Source organism: Podarcis raffonei, chromosome 3 (assembly GCF_027172205.1).
Source record: "Podarcis raffonei isolate rPodRaf1 chromosome 3, rPodRaf1.pri, whole genome shotgun sequence".
Classification (NCBI taxonomy): domain Eukaryota; kingdom Metazoa; phylum Chordata; class Lepidosauria; order Squamata; family Lacertidae; genus Podarcis; species Podarcis raffonei.
Genome location: NC_070604.1, coordinates 40,498,432 through 40,521,833, shown reverse-complemented (window position 1 = coordinate 40,521,833; position 23,402 = coordinate 40,498,432). Strand labels below are relative to the sequence as shown.

The 23,402-nt window shown below is 39.0% G+C and overlaps 1 protein-coding gene across 2 annotated transcripts in view; it reads right to left on the bottom strand.

The window, feature by feature from the left end:
- CD109 (CD109 molecule) overlaps positions 1–23,402 on the bottom strand; it is a 63,794-nt gene that overhangs the window by 22,069 nt on the left and 18,323 nt on the right. For both annotated transcript variants that reach the window (XM_053381276.1, XM_053381277.1), the window contains exons 6-24: positions 21,954–21,993; positions 21,044–21,128; positions 20,232–20,322; positions 19,368–19,497; positions 18,945–19,054; positions 18,418–18,645; positions 16,761–16,862; positions 16,589–16,651; positions 15,850–16,026; positions 14,712–14,864; positions 13,498–13,572; positions 13,108–13,168; positions 12,452–12,581; positions 11,590–11,704; positions 7,806–7,919; positions 6,641–6,859; positions 5,167–5,308; positions 3,903–4,079; positions 386–467 (exon numbers count right to left, since the gene is read on the bottom strand). In XM_053381276.1, coding sequence (XP_053237251.1) covers positions 386–467; positions 3,903–4,079; positions 5,167–5,308; positions 6,641–6,859; positions 7,806–7,919; positions 11,590–11,704; positions 12,452–12,581; positions 13,108–13,168; positions 13,498–13,572; positions 14,712–14,864; positions 15,850–16,026; positions 16,589–16,651; positions 16,761–16,862; positions 18,418–18,645; positions 18,945–19,054; positions 19,368–19,497; positions 20,232–20,322; positions 21,044–21,128; positions 21,954–21,993 — 2,294 coding nt within the window. The remainder of the gene's footprint in view (positions 1–385; positions 468–3,902; positions 4,080–5,166; positions 5,309–6,640; positions 6,860–7,805; positions 7,920–11,589; positions 11,705–12,451; positions 12,582–13,107; positions 13,169–13,497; positions 13,573–14,711; positions 14,865–15,849; positions 16,027–16,588; positions 16,652–16,760; positions 16,863–18,417; positions 18,646–18,944; positions 19,055–19,367; positions 19,498–20,231; positions 20,323–21,043; positions 21,129–21,953; positions 21,994–23,402) is intronic.

The window sequence follows — 23,402 nt, the reverse complement described above, 5'->3', positions numbered from 1 at the left end:
AAACTTAGCATCAACATGGCCTGGTGTTGGGAGAAGAAAAGCTTTACTAGCCTGTAGGTGCAACCATTCCCATTTGCCTTAGTGACTTTGTATGTGCATTTTATGCCTAGTACTTGCTGTGCAGCTATTAAAACTTGTAATATTCATCCTTGGGGAATCTGCAGACATCAACTACATTTTATACATTTTCTGGGTAATATGCAAGAACTGCATACGAGGACCTAGGATGTGAGTCATGGGTGTACACATCCAGCTCTAAGAATTATAATAACTTGACTAGTACATGACTCTGGTTTTGGCAGGTGGTTGCTGTACCAAAACATAATTGATGCATCTTGCTAACTTCAAGACTATTAAAGATGCACGTTGTTTACTGAACACTTACCACGTGCTGCCAGAGTTGTCTTTGTTTCCAAAAGCACTGAAAGAACCATCATCTCTTTGATACAGAAGCTCTCTTTGGTATCCTGGAGAAATGAAAGATGAGAACAGCATCGTATGACAGTTGGGCTAAGTTTATTTAATAGGTTTATCACCTCCCAGCTAGGCATCCACTACAGACTAATTGCTAAACCTTATAGGAACCAAACAGCTACTCATGCTTGGTTGAATAATGCATCTCAACTACAAAGTAGTGTCTTATAAAAAGCAAGATCTATGAGAAATTCCTTATTACAGCGGGTTTACAGTCTCAGATAATCAAAAAGCTGATGCACTAATTGATGTACGTAATGTAAAGGGAGGCTGAATTGGAATATTATACAGAAAGAATTCAAATACTGATTTATGTTTTTTATTACATTTATATCCCACTCCACCTGCCATTTTATCCTCACAACACTCCTGTGGGGTAGGCCAGGCTGAGAGAAGACAACTGGCCGAAGGTCAGCTAGCAAGCTTCAGGGGCAAAGTACTTAACTCCTTCATCATGAAGCCCAATTATTATTCCCACTGCTAACAAACTGATTCTGAGAAGCGCTTACCCAGGGACCTTATGTGATAAAGTGAAATGTGAAATATACTTTTCTAGTTTAAAACTGTATTCAGGGAATCGCACTCACATTTTACTCTTCAGCGTGCATGGGAGCAAATAAAGTGAATGACTTGTGTAATCTTACTAACAGAACCCATGTTATCTGAACCATGATAGTCCCATATATCTATCTCTCCTGAGTATTCTTTAAGTCTTGGATTTTGTTTTGTTTTTTAATCCCATATATATTATGCTAGCTCTGCTCCCAATCTGAAAGTGAAAAATCAGCAGAAGAAAGAAGTGGGCAGAAGCTTGCCAAGTAGAACAGAGCAGCTGCACTATCTAATTGGCGGGTGGGGATCACTGTCGTGTACCAGGAGAGAGGGGGTGAGGGGGCAGGGAGATTGGTCTGGCGTAAAACACACCTGCTGAGCCAACCCAGTGCATTTTTGGAAGTGAGACAGAGGTGGAAACATTTAGGAAAATTAAAATCAATCAACCCAGATAAAGGGTGCAATTCACTTAGCACCCCTTTAACAAACAGCAGGAAAATAATAAAATCAGAGGGCTGGGCTTGGAAGCATAATCTCTCCTAGTTTGCACTTTAAACTACATCATCCATACTACATATTACCACCATTATACTTCCCCAACACACACACAGATGTAAAACAAACTGGCCAAAAGAGAACCATGTTTGTGCACTAAAGCTAAAATGTTTGTAATGCCTTTTGCTTAGAGTCAATCCCTACAGTTTACAGACTGAAACCACCAACCCATATAAACACCACCTGGCAGGAACTCATATCTCAAAATGTGTTTTAAAAAAATACTTGTATGAAGTGATCAAATGACCAAATGAATTAGCCTTTAGGAATAACTCGGCTGTTAGAATAAAACCACAAGGTGGTATTCAACTGTGTTTTATTCAAAGCAGACCCACTGAAATTAATGGACCCAACTTAGTTGTGTTCATTAATTTTAAGTGGTGGGTCTGCTCTAGAGTAAAACTTAGTTGAATACAACACATAATCTCAATGTGTGTAAATCAGTAATTTAGAGTCACTTCATATTTTACAATCAACTTGGCTAGAGATAATCTCCTATGTAGGAAAAACACAAATTTACCTTAATGGGACTACTTTTGTGTCATGAGCACATGTTACATGCTATGACCCTACCAAAAGAAAAGTGAGAACCAATGGATCCACTGGACAGTCAGGAAGCAATTATTATAAACTACAGAGGACACACCAGAGACATTTCACAGTTTAGACAGAAAGAAGCAAACCTGGGTTAGTCAACGAACATACACCCAAAAAAATTATAATCTACTGCCAATCACTATTTCCTGATGAGTGTCCCTATACAATACCTGTCTCTGTTGCATTGACATTTCACCTTTTTACAGCAGTTATTTCCATAAATAAAAAGCACACCTTACAAATGTAATGCATGAAATGGCCACTGAGTCATTTACGAGTATGGGTGAGAAACTGTAGTATGAACTGCAATCCCAAACACACTCATTAGGGTGCAAACACCTTCCAATACAGTGGGAGTTACTTCAGTGCAAAAGTGTGTAGGATTGAACTTTTAGGCGAGCTTTAGAAAGGAACATTGTATACTGTTTTCAAAGACGTTCCAACTTAGAAATGTTAAAAAGGTGGTGTACTGGATGATTTTTATTGACAGTGTAGCATAACAAAAAGCTATTCATAATCATCAAGCAAAGTATAGAAAAACATTTGTAAAGGTTGTTTTGGAACCTGTACTTTTTAGGAATTCAGACATATGATATAAAGTTTATTTTATGCTACACTGGGTAGACTATGATCACGATGTATAAAAGAATATGTATAAATATAAGCCTTTCCAAAGGGACCATAAGAAGCAACTGTACAAAACAAAAGAAAACAAGATGGAGAGAAGTATTTTTCTATTTTAAAATCAAAGCTATTCCATGATAGCTTTTATTCTGGCTGCAAAAGACTGCAAAGAAACATTGTAAATCCCAAAGCCAAGCATGATTTAAGTTAAACAGTGTATCACTGAATGACAAATTTAACAATACAGTTATGACTCATTTAAAAATAGCTTTAATGAAACTAATGTTTGGAGAAGTTAAAAACATTATGATAGTATAAATCAATCTACAGGGAGTGACAGATTGCTTGCAAACTTCAAAGAAGTTGCTTAAAAAACAGATGTTCATTATTTTTGAAACTAACTGTGTAACTTTAGGGTGGCCAAAGTCAGTTGTCAGGCCAAATACAACCCATGGAGTTCAGCAAAGCAAGTTGTCGGTGGCCTTTGTTCCTTCTTTGTGGGAGACTGATCTGGGATGGAAGTCCAAATTTAGTTGTAACATGACAGTACCAAAGTCAACAGTCCTACACTGGAGATTAAATCTGCCCAATTGTGTTCAAAAAGGAAGCAACCTGTGTGGTGCAAGAGCAGTTTGGAAGTCAGGACTGTGTATGTCGCAACTCTACTTAAGTAAAGAAGAAACAGATAATATGGTTTTGGGTGAGAAAACTAGCTTCTTCAGATTTTTTATCTTTTATGTTTCCAGTTGTATTAGGATTCCAAAGGTACAGTTAAACTGAGTTTATTGCAGAACTATGCTTAAACCATGTGTGTGAGCAATGTAGAATTTGAATTACCTTGTTACACACATTACAGGAGGTGTTACAGTCCTGGTCATTTCTTATTGTGACAGCTGCCACTGGCAAGCTTTCAGGGCTCACAAAATTGTCTCAGTGTTTGCAATTTTCTGCCCATTCTCCCCTCTATCTATCCATCACACATCTGAGGCGTGTAAAGGGAAAAAGGAAAGCAATCCATGCAGGAGGAATGATTTCTCCCATCAAACCTTAATAGAAACCCACAATAAATGGCAGGCTCTTCTCCAAAAACAGATTCTTACCTTCTCTCATATATGACATGGCTTTTGATTTAAGTCTGGGCTTCAGGTCTCCTGCTTTGGCCAGATAGTCCAGAACATAAATATTGGGTGCAAAATTTATCATATTCTGTTCCCCACAGCCATAAGGCATCTTGATCAGTGACTCCAAACCGCTGATAGAGGGGCCGAGGATGTCTCCTGAAAGATACAGTTCACAAGACAACGTAACGGAAACGCCAGTAGAAAAATGTGGAAGGTTGAGTTAATCACTTTGTGAGTTTTCTTTGCATCACTTCTAAAGGATACCCTAATATACTCATGCACTTCAACGAAGCAGACAAACAATAACTGAAATTATCATACATATGCAGTACACTTTATCACTTCTGCTGATAATGTGAGTCTAGGGAATGGGCCAAGAGTATTTGAGCTGCAGCATTGCTGAAATTCACCAAGTGCAGACCTGATTAATCTCCTGGATATGAGACCACTAGGAGCTCAACATAAAACAAAATATAATAAATCAATGTCTTTTTAAAATTTGATGGTAATAACATATAAAACTGAAGACCAACAACAACAAAAAAACCCAGAAATGTCCAGCAGGTATACAATACTCTACAGAGCTATGCTAGTATGTTAGCAGTGTTTGAAACTTCCATTGTTCTAGGCACATTTTGCAACAGGGAATTTCATTAGCCCAAGCAGTTTCTGAGCTGCAGTGTGGAAGGAAAGGAGGACTTTTTTCTGGCTCCCCACTTCCAGATACTCTCTGAAGACTGGACAAGAGACCCTGTTAAGAATATTAGGGTGATGGGCAGGGAAAGGATTAGACCATGTGAAAAATGAAAATAATATTTTAGCTGCAGTTCATTCATTTTCAGCTTTGTATTATTGTTATAAAAAAGCGTGCCTAGACATTCCGTTGTTGTGCCCATAACCTAGCTTTAAGGTGCCATTTAGCTCCTAGCTTTCATATCTCAGTTTTCAACACTGTATGTTAGCAATAAAAAAGGAGGATGAAATTAATGGGTTATATGAGAAATAGCCTGCACAGCATTTCCTTTTCACTGACGTGGAACACTTCCACCTATTCTCACAGGCAAGGGATAATTTATCTATTCAAAACCAGTCATGATACCATACCAGTAACAAAATAACTTGCATGCTGAATAATTCAGCAATCAATTAGAGCACACTCTTGCTGATATTTCAGTTTCATATTTACTTTTTATTTGCCAGCAGGCATCAAAATGAAACAATGTAAGAGGAGTGAAATGCTTACCAATAACTGTGACTTGCACTCTTTCGCTGCCAGGTACTACATCAGAGGGAAAAGTGAAGTTCAGTCTTTTTGTTTCAAATCCTATTCTTTTGGACAGGTCCAAAAGAATTGTCTCTGAGTGAGACTGTTCTAATCCCTCAGCCTGTGAAAAAATAAACAAAGACTAGATGCATGTCCAAAAGTTATTAGGTACGGTAGTTCTTTGTGCACTTCTCCCAATATCAGGGACCTCTACAGATCTCAGAGTGCAATCCTGTATCGACTTAGCTGGGATTAAGCACCGCTGAATTCAATGGAAATAATGTCTGAGTAGACATTTGTATAGGATTGCATTGGCAGTGCTGATATTGGGAAATGAAGCAAAAATGTAACAATGCATATCCCCAAGGATTTTTGCTTCACAAGAGCTGATGTGCAGTATTAATTTTGAATAACAAGTTATCAAAATTGCATCTTATGACAATATATAAACTCTTTTCAAGACTAATAAATTTCTGCCATGAAGTTTTCTGCAACAGAGTTGGGTCTTCCTAATAATAGCTTAATGCGAAGGTTTTCAAGGAGCACAATTTAAGCCTATTTTTGTGCAGAAAGCAACCATAAAGCTTCTTCACATTTTTATTTCAACAATTTGCAATTACATACTGCTTAACACTGTAGTTTATAAGTGGTGCACAACTTCCATGTTAGTCTTGGTTCATGTGGAACCCAAATATACCTTAAGGGCCAGTTCAGATACTGTATAAACATGCCTGACTTCATAAACAATGATCTACTAAATTAATGCGCCACGTACTTTGCAAAACAGTTCTAGTATTTGTGTATTATACCTTTATGTGCAGAAATAAGTGCTTTAAGTCTCATGGTCTGGAAGTGAACAGCAGACCTGAAGCTGTGGTGTGAGTGGCCTGGTTCAGACATATTGGTTAACCATGCTGAGAAGGGAACTTAATATTGGAAAAATGAGGAACAGAGAGAATCTAAAATTGACAGATTCTTCTATCTCAAGCTATGCTCAAATGCAAACACTGACTATCACCGGTTTTAGATATATCAGTACTAAGCAGTGCTCCATTAATGTAATTTCCTCAGAAACCAAGGAAACTTATTTCACAGCAAATGTGTTATGGCTGAGATATTAATTATGTAACCTTCAACATGAGATTTGTTAGAATCATTATTTTCCTGTAGTAATAAGTTTATCCTTCTCAATATTGCTAATCCTTTCATCAGATTCTGTCTTCCCACTTCAGTTTTGTCCTGTCCGCATAGAGACCATGTTTCTTCCGTGTTCTATGCAGAACCTAGACACAGCTCCAGAGTTAAGCACAAATTGGGTTCTTACAACACTCAGATCATCACTCCCTTTAGAAACTTCCCGTAAATACTTAAAACTAATTATCAACTGTGTGCAACTTTTAAAAGTGGTTCATCCATCCGACAAACAGCTTGTGTAAATAATGATTTTAATTACCTTCACTAATACTTTCTGTAAAAGAGCATCAGAAGCAATGGGAGATATCGCCGTCACTCTGATGGGAATCTCTCCAATTTGCTTTGGCTTGATCGGAAAAATAACAGTCTTTGCAGCTTCACTTGGTACCCATACTGATCGCTGGTTTCCCATGGCATTTATATCATTAGAAACAATAAGGATTTCAAAGGTGTCACTTGTATCAAGGGTCACCGTAACCTATAAAAAAGTGGTTAATTAACATATATTTTGTGCTACTAGCAAAGACATTTAATGTGACATTTACCAGGAGGCACAGAAAGGATTTCACATAGATGTGACTACTACAAATTATAACGTGGGTGGGCCCGCCAGGATACATCAACCTTAGAGTACCCAGCAACACTCAAGAAAACACAAACAAGAAAGAAGGGGGTGGGCAACTGGGAACTAGGAGAATGGAAAGTGAGACAAATATGACACCAGGAGATAGGACAGAGAAAAGAAGTGCAGAGTAAATGTCAAAAGCAAAATAACATGTGAAACTTGTGCAAATGGAGGCATTTTCTGCTAAGGCAAAGCCACACTTAGCTATAACGTTCTGTATTGTACCAAAAACAGTCCAATTGGCATCAAAATTCAATCTGCGCTTCTGTCCAAGCCCATCCATACAGCATGATTCTATGCATGTTTACTCAGCTGCAATTCTTACTGTGTTCAAGGTAGCTTACTCCTTAGAACATCTGCGTAGGATGACAGCCTAAGCCAAATCAAAAAAACCAACAAAATCCGATTGCAAAATGACTCCCCACCCCACCCCCTAGGGTCAGTAACCGATAGACTTAAACAGTCTATCTCTGAATCCATGCTCCAGCAAGACCATGAACTACCCCAGCAAAGGTTAACTAAGAGCTGGCAACAGCAAAGATAAGGCAACTACAAGACATCATGGGCAAAATCCAAAATTGTGTGCATGGACTTCCTCTCACGCAACAGGACTTCCTCTTGCTCTCCTCACCTTACACTCCCTACACACACACAAGTTTGCTCCAGAGGGTTGGGTGCATGCAGGCAAGGGTGCAGAGAACAAATGTGAATTGTTGTGTGAGAAGGCCATTCTGCTCACGTACAGACACCATTGGATTCCTCCTAATATTAGAAAATGAACAAATGAATGAATGTTTACCTCAGTGCCTTCTTTCAAATAATTAAAGAGGTTTACTTCCAAAACAATCTCTTCTCCTCTTGTAACACTAGGAGGAAGGTTTAAGGAAACAAAAAAGGGCTGGAAGACTTCTAACTGAAAAATATAAAAAGTTATACAACAGTGAACCCTTGTGGTGTGTAGGTTAGTTGTTCAGCAGAATACAATTTAAATGCAGATGGTTTTTGATTAGAACTTTTCACAACAGACCTTGACCATTGGCCAGTTAGAATTTAATTGACTAAAAACAAACATCAGTATGCTAAGAAATGGGGGGGTGCAACTTTCACATAGCAAATTTTGCAGGTCGTGCACTTCTTGAAGTACCTCAGCCGGCATGCTAGAAGCTGACATATAGCTGCACAGATTGAATATGGGGCTCCAAAACACAGCTGCCCCATCTCTCAACTCGCACACATACAAAGATGTGTCTCTTTCACAACTATGGCACTCTTATATGCCCAGGACAGCATTTAGCCCCTGAACCTTGCATAGCTACGGTATGAGATAGTTCTTGGGGCGTGTCTCCTACACTTAAAAAGGAATTTACAGTTGCCTGTATTAGAATAATTTTAGGCACTAGTTCAAGAGCAAAATCTAATTTACTGAGCATATTCTGATTAAAGTAAGTTAAAGACTGTAGCTGTTGTGATACAAGTAGGGTTGCCAACCAGATATTATTTGATTGGCCTGACCAGAAGAGCTATGTTATATCAGGCAATAAGTACTAGCATCCAAAAGGCACTGAGCTCCAAATCCTGCCAAAGTCCACCCCACCCAGATTATTCCAGGCTCCAAAGCTGATATACCATTTCTGCCCAACTTCAATCCATCTCTACCCCCATATCATTAATATTTTGAAAATAAAAGTTGGCCACCCTGTAATCCACTGGGGCTCTTTGCACATGTGTAAGGGATAGCATGAATAAAGAATGGCTTTCCCCCATATTTTCAGGCAGCAGTCCCACCGGTCAATATATTCCAAAATAGACTGTGATATGGTCAGTAGAGTGAGACAGAGGGTGGGTGAAACTGATGCTCAGAAAAAGAAGAAAAACTCACTGTATACAAAGTTCTCAATTCACACTTGTGAATTTAGTTGTGCTTCCAAGGAGCACCCACTAGGAAATTATACTCATCACAGATTTTTAATTAATACCAGATAAGGCTCATTCCTAAGCCCTGTAAGCTTATTAACACTGTATCTATAAAGCCTGTACTCAGTTATATGTTTTTGTAAAAATATTATTTGCATGTGTCAATGTATAACATGTTTTCACCATATGGAACTTTAAATAGAAACCGAGCAATCCAACAATGTACAGGAGGGAAATTAAGTCATTGTGAGAAGTGAAGTGGAATCTTGGCTATGGATTCATTAAAGACTACTCAACTGTTGGCACGTTCAGCCAAGCGTGCACTTTCATAGAAATCACCAGGATTGATCAGTCTCTGCCAAACAACATTCACGGAAAAAAGAAATATTGACCTTAATCTCAAATGAGCTTGAAATAAAAGTTAATATCCAGATTCAAATCCATGAATGAGGTATTCTCATAATCAACTGTTTTGTTTTCATATATAACTGCCAGATGGAAAGCCTGGACCCCAAACCTCAACCACTCTTCCTGTTTGATTATAATATCAGATTTGATACTGAATATTGTTCAAGAGCTTCACTAGTAAGTACATTTTTATGTAATTTATTTAAGAAGAAAAAATAAACTTATATACAGTGGTACCTCGGTTTTCAAACGTCTCCGTTGATGAACGTTTTGGAACGCGAACGCTGTAAGCTCGAACGTGCCTCTGAAGTCAAACCGGAAACGTGGCTTCCGTATTGAGTTTTCCATATTGAGATTTCTGTTTTGAGGCTTCCGTTTTGAGTTTTCAGTTTTCGAAAGTTTCGGAACTTGAATGGTCTTCCAGAATGGATTACATTCAAAAACCGAGGTGCCACTGTACTATCTTATCCTAAAACAGGGCGAGGGAACCTTTGGTCCTCCAGATGTCGATGAGACTACACCTCCCATCCTCCCTGACCACTGGCCATGCTGTCTGGGGCTGAGAGGGATTAGATTCCAACAACAGCTGGAAAACTGACAGAACTTGTTGGCAGATATGGCATGGGGTTGGATCCTTAGTCTTGGTGGGAGGCAGGGCTTGGGAGTCAGTCCCCTTCTATAAAAAAACAGGGTACCCTGTTAAAGGGATCCAAGAGGGGTTGCTTCTGTCCAGATGCCGAGATAGCAGTCCTGGTATGACTGCCTGCAACTGATGTATATCATACGGCAACCCTTAACCCAGGGCCAACTGAACCATTATTCTACCTGCAGTCGAGCTGACTGATTTAGGGTACATACCCACTGCCTACACCAAAGCCTACATACATCTGTAATCAATAAAGTTGTGGTCTGTTTGAACCCAATACTTTGTCCTGTATCTTTATTTGTCATCATTCACTGGGCCCTGGCCAGGCACAGGCTCCCTGCACCTGGGCATGCAATACATTTGTGGGCTCTCTCTCTCCCAAAGCAGCACTTGCCAAGTCAGAAGCATAATCACCACTTCTGCACAGGGAAGATCTTCAAAAAGATAACAGTAGGCCTGGGATGCCTCTGCAATGCTTTCTTATTGAGTCTCTTTTTTTTGGGGGGGGGTCATCAAGCTGGTAGGAAGGCCAAGAGCAACACTAGTAAGAAAAAATGGCAGCATTGTTCTCTGATTTCCCTCCAAGTTGACTGGCATACCCCTTATCATTGAAGCTTCCTGGATTTCCCCTAATTTTGCCCTAGTGTGCCTGGTGGATTCTTTTGCCAGGGACCTGAGGGGGGTGGCAGTAGTAATGTGAGGGTTTGCAAAAGGTTCAGCCTGTAGCCTGATTAAGGAAGATCAATACACCCAGGTTGAAGAAACTGGCCATTTCTGCTCATTCATCTTTATGGTGCAATCCTACAAAGCCTTACACAAAAGCAAGTTCAATGGGACTTTTTCTCAGAGTAGATATAGGAGCGCAGTCCTAATAATGCTTCCCAACTCCTTATCTAGTAAATACTTTAAGCAGAACTGCTTTTGGGCCAAACTACATGCCAATGTTTGAGTGCCATTCCACTGCTTCTGCTGCCCTGAGAGCACAAGCCAACAGCTGTCTTCTGTCACTATTACGGAGTTAGGGTTCTGAGGTATCCGTCACTATTACGGAGTTAGGGTTCTGAGATATCCCATATTATTTAGGGAATAGGACACATCACTAAAGTAGCAAAAGGTTGTATTTATTTTGAAGTCTGTTTTTATAGTGATGCTTTCAACTCACCCTAACCCTATTATTCTTTTTCTTAGATTAGAGTGCCCTCTAGTGCCTAACTATTTCCTGCAGTCTTTTCCTTCGCCGGATCTTTCCTATTTCTTGAGAAAGCTTTTCTTGGGAGGCAAGGATAGGCTACAAACCCAACTTGCCACTGGGCTTATTCTCTCTAGAACAATAAGGCTCTTCTAGCCTTTTTCCTGGTGCTAATTCTCTTCTCTTGCTCTGTTCTCCTCCACAGCTTTCCTCATCCCTGTGGTTTAAATGGCAGCTGAGGCAATGTTAAAGTTTAAGGCACCAAATATCTGAAAAAGATGCCCTTCGCCTCTGGAATGCCCTCAGTTTCTGAGCTGCATCTTCTCGCCACCACATGGACATAGTATTGTTGGCAGATGAAATCACACCTCTATACTCAGCGTTCTACAGAGGGGTGAGGTGTATTTGCATTTGAATTTCTGTTACCTCAATAGGCGTTTTCATCACACCCAGTCCAAGGTTTTCAGATATTATAAACGCACTAGCTACCCAGGTAGTAATGGTATCAGGAACAGTGACATTCAGTGTTGTTTCAGTCGATCTAAAAATGAAAAGAAAGCAGAAATATAATTTCAGAAGGATAAACATCAACAATGGTCAGTAAATCTAGGCAGATTTTCCTGGTGGAGTAATGAATGATTTGCTAAATCAAGTTAACCGTTTGAGGAAAGATTTGCAAAGGTACAAATGAAGGCTATGCATTCAGTTTCTACATAAGGGCCATGGTTCTATTTATATTTATGAGACAAGGGTGCCTGCCACATACATATTGGTGTTTTGGAGTGGAAGACACTTTGAAGCGGTAAGCAAAAATATATGTTCATAAGCATGGAGCAGAAAGGACACATGCTAAAGGATCCAAGATTGGCAGCATACCCCTGACATATGCCCACTGCTTGCTACAAATATGCACTTCTGCTTTACACTGTCCTTGATGTTTTAATTTATTGGAAGCTGCCCAAAGTGGCTGGGGAAACCCAGTCAGATGGGTGGCATATAAATAAATGCTTGTTGCTGTTAAACTTTATGGTGTTTGTCACTCAAGTATGAACCAGCTTCTAAGAGTATTTTGCCCTTTTCCTTATTTGTAACTCTAGAAAACATTGTTTATAACATTCTTCAAGAATGGGCTGTCCTGCATATTGGTGCTCGGCAAAGATGCCCATTTGATGGGAAACTCTTCAACAGAAGTATTAAAAGCTACAGAGAAGTTCCTTCCGCTGGTAATACATTACATTAATTGTTCTCAAATAAGAATGGATATGTAAAGAAAACGCTTTCTGTTTACCTTGTTGTGATTTCACGCCAAATCCATGTCTCTGGAAAATTTGTCCTTATATGGGGATTTTCAAAACCAACAGACTCTCTTGCGGGCTCCAGATGATGCTGAAAGTCTAAAGCTGAGCTATAATCCATAACTGGGGGGGAAGAGAGAATACTGTAACATTCTCTTCATATAATTTCAGTGTTTAGAATCTACACTGCATCCTAAATTGTGTCACTCTTTTTCAACACGTTGTGTGTGTGTGTGTGTGTGTGTGTGTGTGTGTGTGTGTAAAGGTAAAGGGACCCCTGACCATTAGGTCCAGTCGTGGCCGACTGGGGTTGCTGCGCTCATCTCGCTTTATTGGCCGAGGGAGCCGGCGTACAGCTTCTGGGTCATGTGGCCAGCATGACTAAGCCGCTTCTGGTGAATGAGAGCAGCGCACGGAAACGCCGTTTACCTTCCCGCTGGAGCAGTACCTATTTATCTACTTGCACTTGACGTGCTTTTGAACTGCTGATCAGCAAGTCCTAGGCTCTGTGGTTTAACCCACAGCGCCACCCACATCCCATATATATATATTTATTTATTTGCTTAATTGAAATAAACAAAAGAAAGGAACACTTGTTTTATGTTCTACATACATTGCATGAATTATACTTGATGTGACTTTTACTTACAGCCTTCATAGTTTTCATCTTCTGGAAGGCTGGCATCAGTCGATACCCAGAGTTTGCAATTCTAAACACAATATATAAAAATAACTTTAAATTTAAATTTAAAAAATATGCAACATATGAACCATTTTTGTCAACCTATATTTTATTTCTTTTAAGCATATTTTAAAGCATGCATAAATAAACAACATTTTTAGTTTAGAAAATAAAAGCTAGCTTTGTGTTGAAGAAAGTCAGTATCTACAGAGGACTGAGTTTTCTTCTCCCCAATTGCATCTGAAAACACAAGCATACTAATGAATGGACTTGCCTACTCAGTAACCCTTACTAAACTTTTATTTTCTTTAATACATCAAAACAATGGAAAAGTACATATGCATTTTAAAACTGTACCTGAAAGACACCATATGAACTTCTGGCTGCACCATAATCAAGTCCTCTATTATATAAACTTAGCTCATGATGAACCTAAAATAATAGTAATAGTACTTAGTTTTCATAGGAGAAACCAAAATAAATTCAATTAATCATGATCACATAGATCTTGTTTTAACAAAGAATATTCTACTTAGCAAGAGCCTTATCTGTAAGAATAACAAAGCAAATGTTGTAAGACACAAAAATAATAAAAGTCAACAAAAACAGTTATCTGCCACTTAGTTGTTATGATACTTTAAAATTGAGTATATACAGAATTGTTAACAAAATCCTTGCAAAAATACTATGGGAATCAATAAAAATGTTTTCTCACTTCCCCTGTATCTCTACCACTTACCACAGGTTTGTCAATAGTTTCTCACTTTTTCTACACCATGCATAATTTTATACATCTCTATCATATCCCACTTTATTCACTGTATTTCCAAACTAAAAAGCCTAAAATGTTGCAACCTTTCTCAGTGGCGTAGTGTGGGTTGTCAGCACCCGGGGCAAGGCAAGTAATTTGCGCCCCCTAACCCATGGATTTGCGCCCCCTAACCCGTGGATTTGCGCCCCCTAACCCTAACCCCCAGATGTTGCGCCCGGTGTGGCCGGCCCCCCCCTGCACCCCCCACGCTACGCCACTGACCTTTCTTCATGGGGAAGTTGCTCTAGACCCTTGATCATTTCAGGTGCCCCTTCCAGCACCTTTCCCACTTTTTGAGGTGCAGGAACCAGAACGGTACAAACTTTTATTCTCTAATGCTTTTTGCCATCCCATACTATAAAAAGGCCACTCCTGGAACTTCCGACAGCTTCAGGAAGGTAGGGAAGTAACACTCTTGTAATAATATGTTACTTATATGCTCAGCTTCCCTGAAAACCTCCCCTACATACTAAAGGATAAAGTTGGCAAGTTTGCAAGAACTGTAGATAGGGGTCAGGAGGAAGAAGGAAGCACCTGTTGTGTGTCTCTCATTCTACTTCCCACAAAAGGATTATATAATTCTCCCCAATTCTTGCTCTCAAGCTGTGAAAACGGATTCTTCCCATTCTTTGCTTCTTAGGCCCACTTCATGGAGGCTTACTTTAACAGTATAATGGCAAAGCTCACAATCAAATCTAATAGCTGCTCCTACACAGTTCTAAAATACACTTCAAACATTTCTTTTCTTTCAGAAACTTACAGCATCCTCTGTGATATCACTTCTTTTCCCCAGGAGCTTTGTGCTTTTGTCAACAACCAGAAGACCAATGGTTGTTTTGGGTTCCGTCACATTAATCTTGAGAGTGACTTCCTCAGAAGGCCCAGCTCTATTTTTATTCCAATACATATTGATCTGGGGGTGGGGGGAAGCATATTAGTTTACATTATGCAGTAGATAAAGGAGAATGAACAATTATTTTACTTCAGGTGCTGACTCCTATATATATATATTTTTAAGAAATGTACCCATGGGAGGGAAGTTCAGGTTACAGCCACAGTGCTGGAGAGAGAGTGTGAATCCCCTCATTAAAAAACAAAAAACATGGTGTTATCTCCAGTCATGGATCTCTTGATAACCTATCTATTTTGGCCCAAAGATGCAGGAGCCATCCTTAGAAGACAGAGAAAGAAGAATGAAGCAAGGTTAAAAGTGGGGAAAGGCCAGAAGAAAAAATAAGTCAAAGTAGCAGACAGAGGAAACACAACGCAGGATTGAAGAGATGAACAGCACATGACCTAAAAGGGACTGGAGGTAGAAAGCTGGGGAGGGGGGGCAGATAAGCAAATTGGGCCAAACATATTCCATTTTTATATCAAACAACTGTAGCAAAGTAAAAATAATCTGTATTTATTTAAATTATTTTAATGTAACTGTGATTTTTAATGCTACTGTTTAACCATATATGCCACCCAGAGAGCATATAGGATGGCTTTTAAATTAAATGCAGATATGTAAATAAACGTATGCAGTGTATAGAATGCATACTCTTTTGCACAACATGGACATAAGGCCATGCACTGTGAAGCTGTTTGAACCAGCAGCCAATACATTTAACCCTAAGCATCCTTTGCTGGTAGGTACAGCAAGGTCTATAAATGGGCTCTAATGCAGGAAACCCAGTTTAAAATCTGAAAGATGTTAATGAGCAATTAAAAAGACCAACTAGTGAAATAGTTTGTAAACCATAACTCTATGCTAATGCCTATCAGTATGTGGGCTTCAGTTACATACTATGTTTATTTGACTTGTATTTATTTATGCTTCCCTTTTTGTGTATAGTCTCAAAACAAAACAGAACACCATTTGTGTGAGAGGAAGTCTATGCAAACAAACTTACCTGATTTTTAAAGACGAGTTGAACAGGAATGCAGAGATCATCACTAATTACTTCACCATCGTCACTCACATAGTAGGCAATTATGCATGCTGTAGGAGCCCAAGAATGCTCTGGTGTTAAAAAGAATTCTGCAACGTTTACTTTACCCGCAGCCACAATTTGTTCTTTAGATACCACCTATATGAGGAGGGGGGAAAGTTAACTGATTTTCCTGTCAGCTGAGTTCCAGCTGAAATTGTCACACATCTCACAATTCAACATCTGTTATTTATAAAAGCACCTAAAGTATTGTTGCACGCCAGCCTAATCTCCAAGCGGTGCAAGATTCCAAGGGTTCCAGGAGCGCTTATCCAAGGTCTGTGTTTCCTTTTGGAAATGAGGCACAGTGGAGACTGTTGTTTCTTTATGGCATATAGTTTATTTACACATATATACAACCTGAGTCTATGACAGAGGAGTTCGCAAAAAAATCAATTTTTGTATGCCACACATTGCAGCAAACACAGGTGTACCAGTACATTTACATTCAGTAGGAAAGCTACAACCAGTCTCACCTCTCCAATTAGCATACCCAAATGATACATGGACGTACAATTGGTATTTTTAAACGTTTGCTTATAGTCCTATCTGGAAATTATAGTTATTTTTGAGTAGCAAAATCCTCCTTATTGCCTATGCTGTCTTTCCCGTGTTTGTGGTAAAATTCAACACAATACATATAAAATAATTTTTAAAATACCATATAACTGATCTCTTTCATCGGCTTGTTGCTTTGAAGATTCAGCTCAAATGGAGTCCCAACCTAGGGGGGGAAATAACACAACTTGAATGAACATGCTAATTCCCTATCATGATGCAGTGTATTATTAGTGAATTTTGAAGCTCATCAATTATTGGAAAGCAGAAGTTACCTTTACATCCTGACTTGCTTTTTTAATCTGGAGAAAAGTCATGGTGGTAGAGTAGAATGTACCATATATGATTATAGAAGTTTCGCTCTCCAGAAATTTGGCCTGTAAAAAAAAAAGGAACGGGTGGGGGGATATTCAACACATTGTGAGGAAAATGATAAAGTTCAATTAATGTTTCACAAATTGTATAATTAGTGCCTCTCCTAATTGAAGAAACATACGTAAATAAATGAAGATATCAATCTGCCTTTAATGGTTAGAATGAAAAAAAAGAAAAAGCTGCACTCCATCAGAATGCAAAAAGAAGGTAGAGATGGACAATCCAATAGTTCCTGAAGCAATTTTCTTAAATTATCATCTAAAATTAGTCTCAAGATAGCATCATAGAACTTTTGATTTTCTTTTTCCACTCAGAAGACGTTTCTGTGCCCAGAGATGAAACATAGCAAACACCCATGATGGAATAGACAAGCTCTCTCTTTCTCCATTGCCAGCTAAATTGGACTGATGCAGTAGAACATCCTGCGTCTGCTTAGTCAGTCTATCTACTGTCCTAGCCATGGATAGACTGAAGAGTGGCTCCATATTGTCAAAGGAAGAATCTTCTATCTATATCCAGTAAGGAAGCCAATCAGGCTGGCAAAGAAGAACAGAGCATCTACTTTGTCAGCTCAATGTTTTGCAAAATGGGTCAGGCTATTTGAGGAGAAACAAAAAGATGAAGGGACATAGCTAGGAAAAGTACTAGGAGAGAATTCAGAGGCCTGACAGGCCAAATTAGGCCCCTCCCTAGGTTAGATGATTGCTAACAAGTTGTGGTTTTCACTAAACCACCGTTTCTCATCCCATATGAATTTGAGGAACTGTTGTTTATCTTAACTCTAGGTAGTTAACAACCCAGGATATCAAGCCACGGTTTCATCCTGGTTTGCTTTAACTAACTAGAGGCAGAATAATTCGCAGAATTTTGTGATGAGAAATAATAGTTTAGCAAAAAATGAAAATGAAAAATTTCACTCTCTTCCTCTTGTTCACATATGAGTGGAGAGGAAGTTTAACTATGGTTCATAATAGCTGCCTGAACCTACTATGAAATCTAAAAGGATAAATTAATACACTTGAAATGAATGTCCTCCTGCATCCTGCAGGGTTTGGCAGTCCAACCAAAAGGTGAAGCCTTTGGACCAGAAGTGACATTGTGGGGAGAGCACACTGAGGATGCAGCACTGCTCATCCCAACAGATGATAAAGGCAAGGTAAGAGATGCATCAGGGATTGGTCCTGGCATATCAAAATAAATAGCTAAAATAGAAAATAGTAATAAATATGCTCAGTTTTCACCAAAAGCCTAGCAGAATAGGTATGTTTTAACTGACTCCCTAAAAATCTCAACAGGGTAAGCCTAAGCCTGGAAGAACTCCCCTGGCATGGAGTTTCATAGTACTGATATCACATCTATCTGTCAGACTCGCCACCTTTAATAGGAGAATAATAACATAGGCCTACTAGGCAGGGCTGTTGTAAGGGATATTGAGATGCATCTGAAGCACTTTGAATACTCAGGTAGGCATAAGAACAAGTTTCCATACTAAGATTCTTTTCATCTTCTGATTAAGTATTTACATATTTTGACGGGGGAAACACAGAAAAAGCATACCTTAACATGCAGCGTTGTTGTATTAACTTGAACCGGAAACTCAATCTCAATAATCCCATTTTCTGGCACATGGTAGATTAGGTTCTGAGATGCCTCATTTGCCTGTGATTCACCTCCATCACCATATGGGTAGTAAGCAGGATTCCCTATGGATGTGGCAGTGATCACAATGTCATTCCTTCGCTCATCAGACGACAGCAGACTGTTGTCAATTTTTGTTACTTTCAGCTGAAAATAGTAAAAGGCATGTCCATAAATCAAACCAAAACTTTCAAAACCATGATTTACAACAACTAAGATTTATACTCAAATCATAAATATGGAATACCAACAGTGCATTTAGTGCTGACAGCTTGCAACCACCAATAACTAATACACCAAGAGACTCAAAAGAAATTGTAATTAATTTATTTAAAAGACAATATCTATATATACAGTATTTTTTTAAAACCCAACTCTTGTCTCCATAATACTGCTTTTTTTTCTAGAATGATACTGATAATATAAAGAGTAATAGAATAACTCACCGTAGCTATGAAGTTCAGACTAGGCTTGAGAACTGCTGGATACTCAGAAAATTCTAGTATGTAGTCATGATGCTTTGGAAATACAGTAGCACTTGCATTTTGGGAGATTCCTGTTAGAATATTTGGAGGGTTTAAAAAAAAAAAGTCACATGCATAATCATTCATTCCTAATAACACTTGCAGAGTCTGTATTTCTCATGATTCCAAATACCAACAGTTTATACTGCTGTGAAAGGCAGCTCCTTTCTCAGCATGTAGCAAGGATTTGCAGGGAGCTGGATATGCAGGGGAAAGTCTCCTCCTACAAGGCAAAAAAGGGGGAGGAGGCAGGCCCTAGGGAGTGACAACGGCTTGATTATGAGCCTCAAAGGCCAAAGGTACCCCATACCTGCCTTAAAGAAAACCCCATATAAAGCTGCATACCTGTAAGTGCTTCTGTAACCACAGCTGTAATTTCCACCGGCATCTGGTGATGCGCAGAATAGCCCCAATTGTTGTAAGTTATATTTTCCACCTCTAGAATGTCGAATGTAAAGTTCACAGATCCATTAATCTGAAAACAACAACAAGAAGAAAAACTAATCAATTTGTTTTATCTTCTGAAAGGAATAAGCAGGCATGGGGGAGAGAGAACCCGACCATATTTGTATCACTGCATTTCCCTTAAGGGTTAAGGTAGCATTAGCAGAGCACAATTTGGAAATGGAAATGAGAAATAAAACAAAATATTGGCAAAACATGAACCTGCAGTGGATCTTGGAAACATCAGAAGTTGGGCTGATAGTGAGCCTAAGCAGCACCAACCACCTGGCAAAGGAGGGAACTGCAGGCAGATCAACCATACCAGTCGCTACTGCCTTCTTACTCCAACAAGCAAGAGTAGGTCATGTGTCATGCCCTGACCCCATGAATGTTTCTGGCTCAGGAGATCTGCTATTACTGCTTACAGATTACCTGCACATTAACTTTGTCTTTAGCTGAAAACTCTAGGGGAGGTGGAACTGGGACATCTCTACATTACACACTGCTTTCTTCAGTGGGGGACTACTACGTAATGGCCACCGCACAGATCATTAGAAAACTGCTTAATCATTTGGATGACAGAGTGATAAGCATAAGCTACAGGGTAGCATAGGTAGGCGGCTGGGTAAAAAAAAGCTAAGGCACTGGATTGCAATTTAAAAGATTTATTATTTCCACAAAGAAATCCTTGAAGTGGCTGAAGAAGTGTTATACCCCCCCCCCCCGCCCAACATAAACACATGTCAGGTGCTAACTGCAGCTCACCTCAAATGTCTTAGTGATATTTTTCTTCCTTCCATAGAACCGGGAACAATCAACAGTTACTTTTCCTTGCACAGGTTTTCCATATGTGTACCTGAAACAGTCAACAAAAAAACCATCATTTCAAAACAAGTTTCTGAAGACAGGTTGATTCAATCTCACAAGCCTACAAGTATCCACTTGAATCTGATCCTACATACCATGCATGTAACTTTAAATCTGGGGATCATACCCTTTCTGGATCTGGGCATACTGCAAATTACACCGAATCAGTGAAATTATTGCCCATCACTAATAAAATGTATCTTTTACTTTATTAACAACAATAACTACAAGTATCCCTACTATACATACAGAGACAGAGTGGACATAAGCAATACCTCAGGTTATCTGGAAATTTATTGGAATTTTAACTCATATGAAATTCACCAGCCATAACGGTGCCACACAATTGTTCCTGCAGTTAACACCTTCTTTCTTACAGCTTCTGCCCTAACAACTTTCTTCAAGTTCACTTGTGGGGTCAATGACATTCTTTAATTGTCCTGTTCTGGGAGAAGGGCTTAAATTACCAGTTTTCTCTTTATAGCCACAGTAATTTCTCATTTTAAAATTATTATTATTAGTTTTGTATATTAAAATTGTACTCAGAAAAATATACTTTTAAAAAATAATGATCAACTGTTACGTCTGCAAAGGAGAAATCAATAATTGAATTAAATTCCACCTTTGCATGGTTAGGAACTAGCTAAGGACTAACACAGGTGTACAATGCATATAGATCTCAAATGATGTAAGATTCACTTTTTACCTACTTTGCTGTGACAGTACCAGTGAAATTCATGTCTTTCTGAGAATAAAACAGAGGTGTTGCTAGAAAGACTTCAAACTTTGGTAGCACTAAAAAAGAAGAAACTGTAATTAATTTGATGGCCATAGCTATGTTTTTCAATACATGTTTCATTAATGTGGTTTTCTCAGTATAATGCAAACAATGTATTTATGTATCCCATCTAGGGCTTTTAATTTGCTGAGGGTGCTGAATGTACAATCCTCTAAACCAGGGGTGGAAAATCTAAGAAACATGGGAAATACTGAGCCACAAAATATGCCCACCCCCACAAAAAAGTCTGGTCTTAAATCAGCTGAAGTTATTGGTTCACACATGAGTCATCAGATAGAAGCAGATGGTAGAGGTCTTTAAAACAAGTGGACTGAACCTCTTCCTCTCCTGCATATTACTTCATCTCAATCCATTGCTCCATGCTCTTTATTCTCAGCTCACTTCTAGTAATAGAGGCGTAAGGGAGAAACTGCTTGGAGCAAAAGACTGCAGGATCTTAAGGTACAGGATAGGAAAGTGTTCAGCACTTCTTTCCTGCACACTGCTTTTACTGTTAGACACACACATCCTCAGCTACATATGTGAATGGGGCAGACATGTGAAATACATCCCCATGACATCTAAACAATATAAAGCATCTTTAGAATAACAAATGAAGTTGAATACTCTGTTCTGTGTGGGCAAATATAGGAGGTAAAAGGCTCTCATAATCTGAGTCTCCTGGTCTTCGGTGATTTGAAGGCTTTTCATTATTATGACTTTTTTATGTAACGTTCATGCTTCTACTGTTGCAGGAGGACCTTTAACTTTTTGAACCCCTTCTGTCTTCCAAAAAAAAGAAAATCTGCATCCAAGTTTACATGCAAGCAGAAATCACTTACCATATTCCATCACCGTGAATGTCTGATAATGTGTCTGATCCTATAGAAAAACAAAATAAATTCTATGAAAGCTATGCTTAACTTGTATGGTGTATTATATCTAAGACAGGACTTTTCCCAAACTAATTCTAGCAAGCAAGCAAATGAATAAATAAGGTACATGCTGAACTGCCGTTTTCCCAAAGACGACTTTACAATACTTAAATGTACTGTGGCACCTTAAATACTGTTACACACCACCCCAATCTCCACAGTAGTTCCCTATATTTTCACAGCTATTTAATCATTGTTTAAAGAGCATCACACACAATAATGCACACTGCATAATCACACATTTCCACAAACACATCAGGAAGTAGGGCAGTGATCAAAAGGGTTGTTCTATATAGTTTCTCAGCTCGGCTTCCCTGAGAGTGTCTGTGGAAAAGCTGAGTTGTTTCCATAGAAACTAACAAGGCTAAACAGTAACAGGGAGCCAGGCAGGACAGTTTTAAATTCATTCTTCTAGCAAGCACGAACTCAAGAGTTGCAAATAATAATATCAAATCAACACATTTTTCTACCCTACTGCGTTCTGAGGGGGGGGGGTGAGTGGGGATCACAGCAGAGAGTCAAGATGCTCTCAAACAACTTGATTTCTCCTTCCAACTTACACCACCACCACCAAGGCCAAGTCAGGAAATGAATAATTAAATAATAAAGAAATCTTTAAATAGATTCATTGTTCTTTGGGACCAAGAGCGCCGGTGAAAAGGCAGCAACTAGCCAACGCTAGCCAGCACACCATCTCAAAGTGAAAACTTGCTCTCTCACAAACTGAACTCTCTTACACAACTCAAAAGTTACAACTTCCTCATATAACAACTCTAAGAGAGCCCTCATAAGAGAGCCCAATGGTCCATCTAGTCCAGAATCGTGTTCTCAAAGAAGCCAACCAGATGCCTATGGGAAGCCTGCAAGTAGGACCTGAACCATAACACTGTTTACAGTGGATAACAGAACATCCCTGTGCTTGTCAATTTGTCCCAAAGTCTACACAAATTCTTTCAAGGCCAACTTCTAATGTACAACATTTCTGTGCTTCCCTTTTCTTCTGATTTCCACTTCCTCAATCTGCATAGCCCTCCAAAGCAGTTAATATTGAATGCTTCATTCTCATTTGCTTCTTGGCTCATTCCCAGTCACAATTAATGGTGTCCCAATTTGCTCTCTGTGACTGCATGTGATTGCACTTTCGCCTTTTATGTTGCTCAAGTATCTAAACCAACTCAAGAACTACTAAAAACTGTCTTTGAACTTCTTTTTTAGAATTTCAGCTTTTAAGAAAATATACTGTACAAATGATTTGGTAATGAGTTATTAAAAGCTGTATCACATGATTTCTATATATCTTTTGAACTGAATGCTGAAGTAATGAAGCACCATAGAATGCCTTCGCCACATCATACT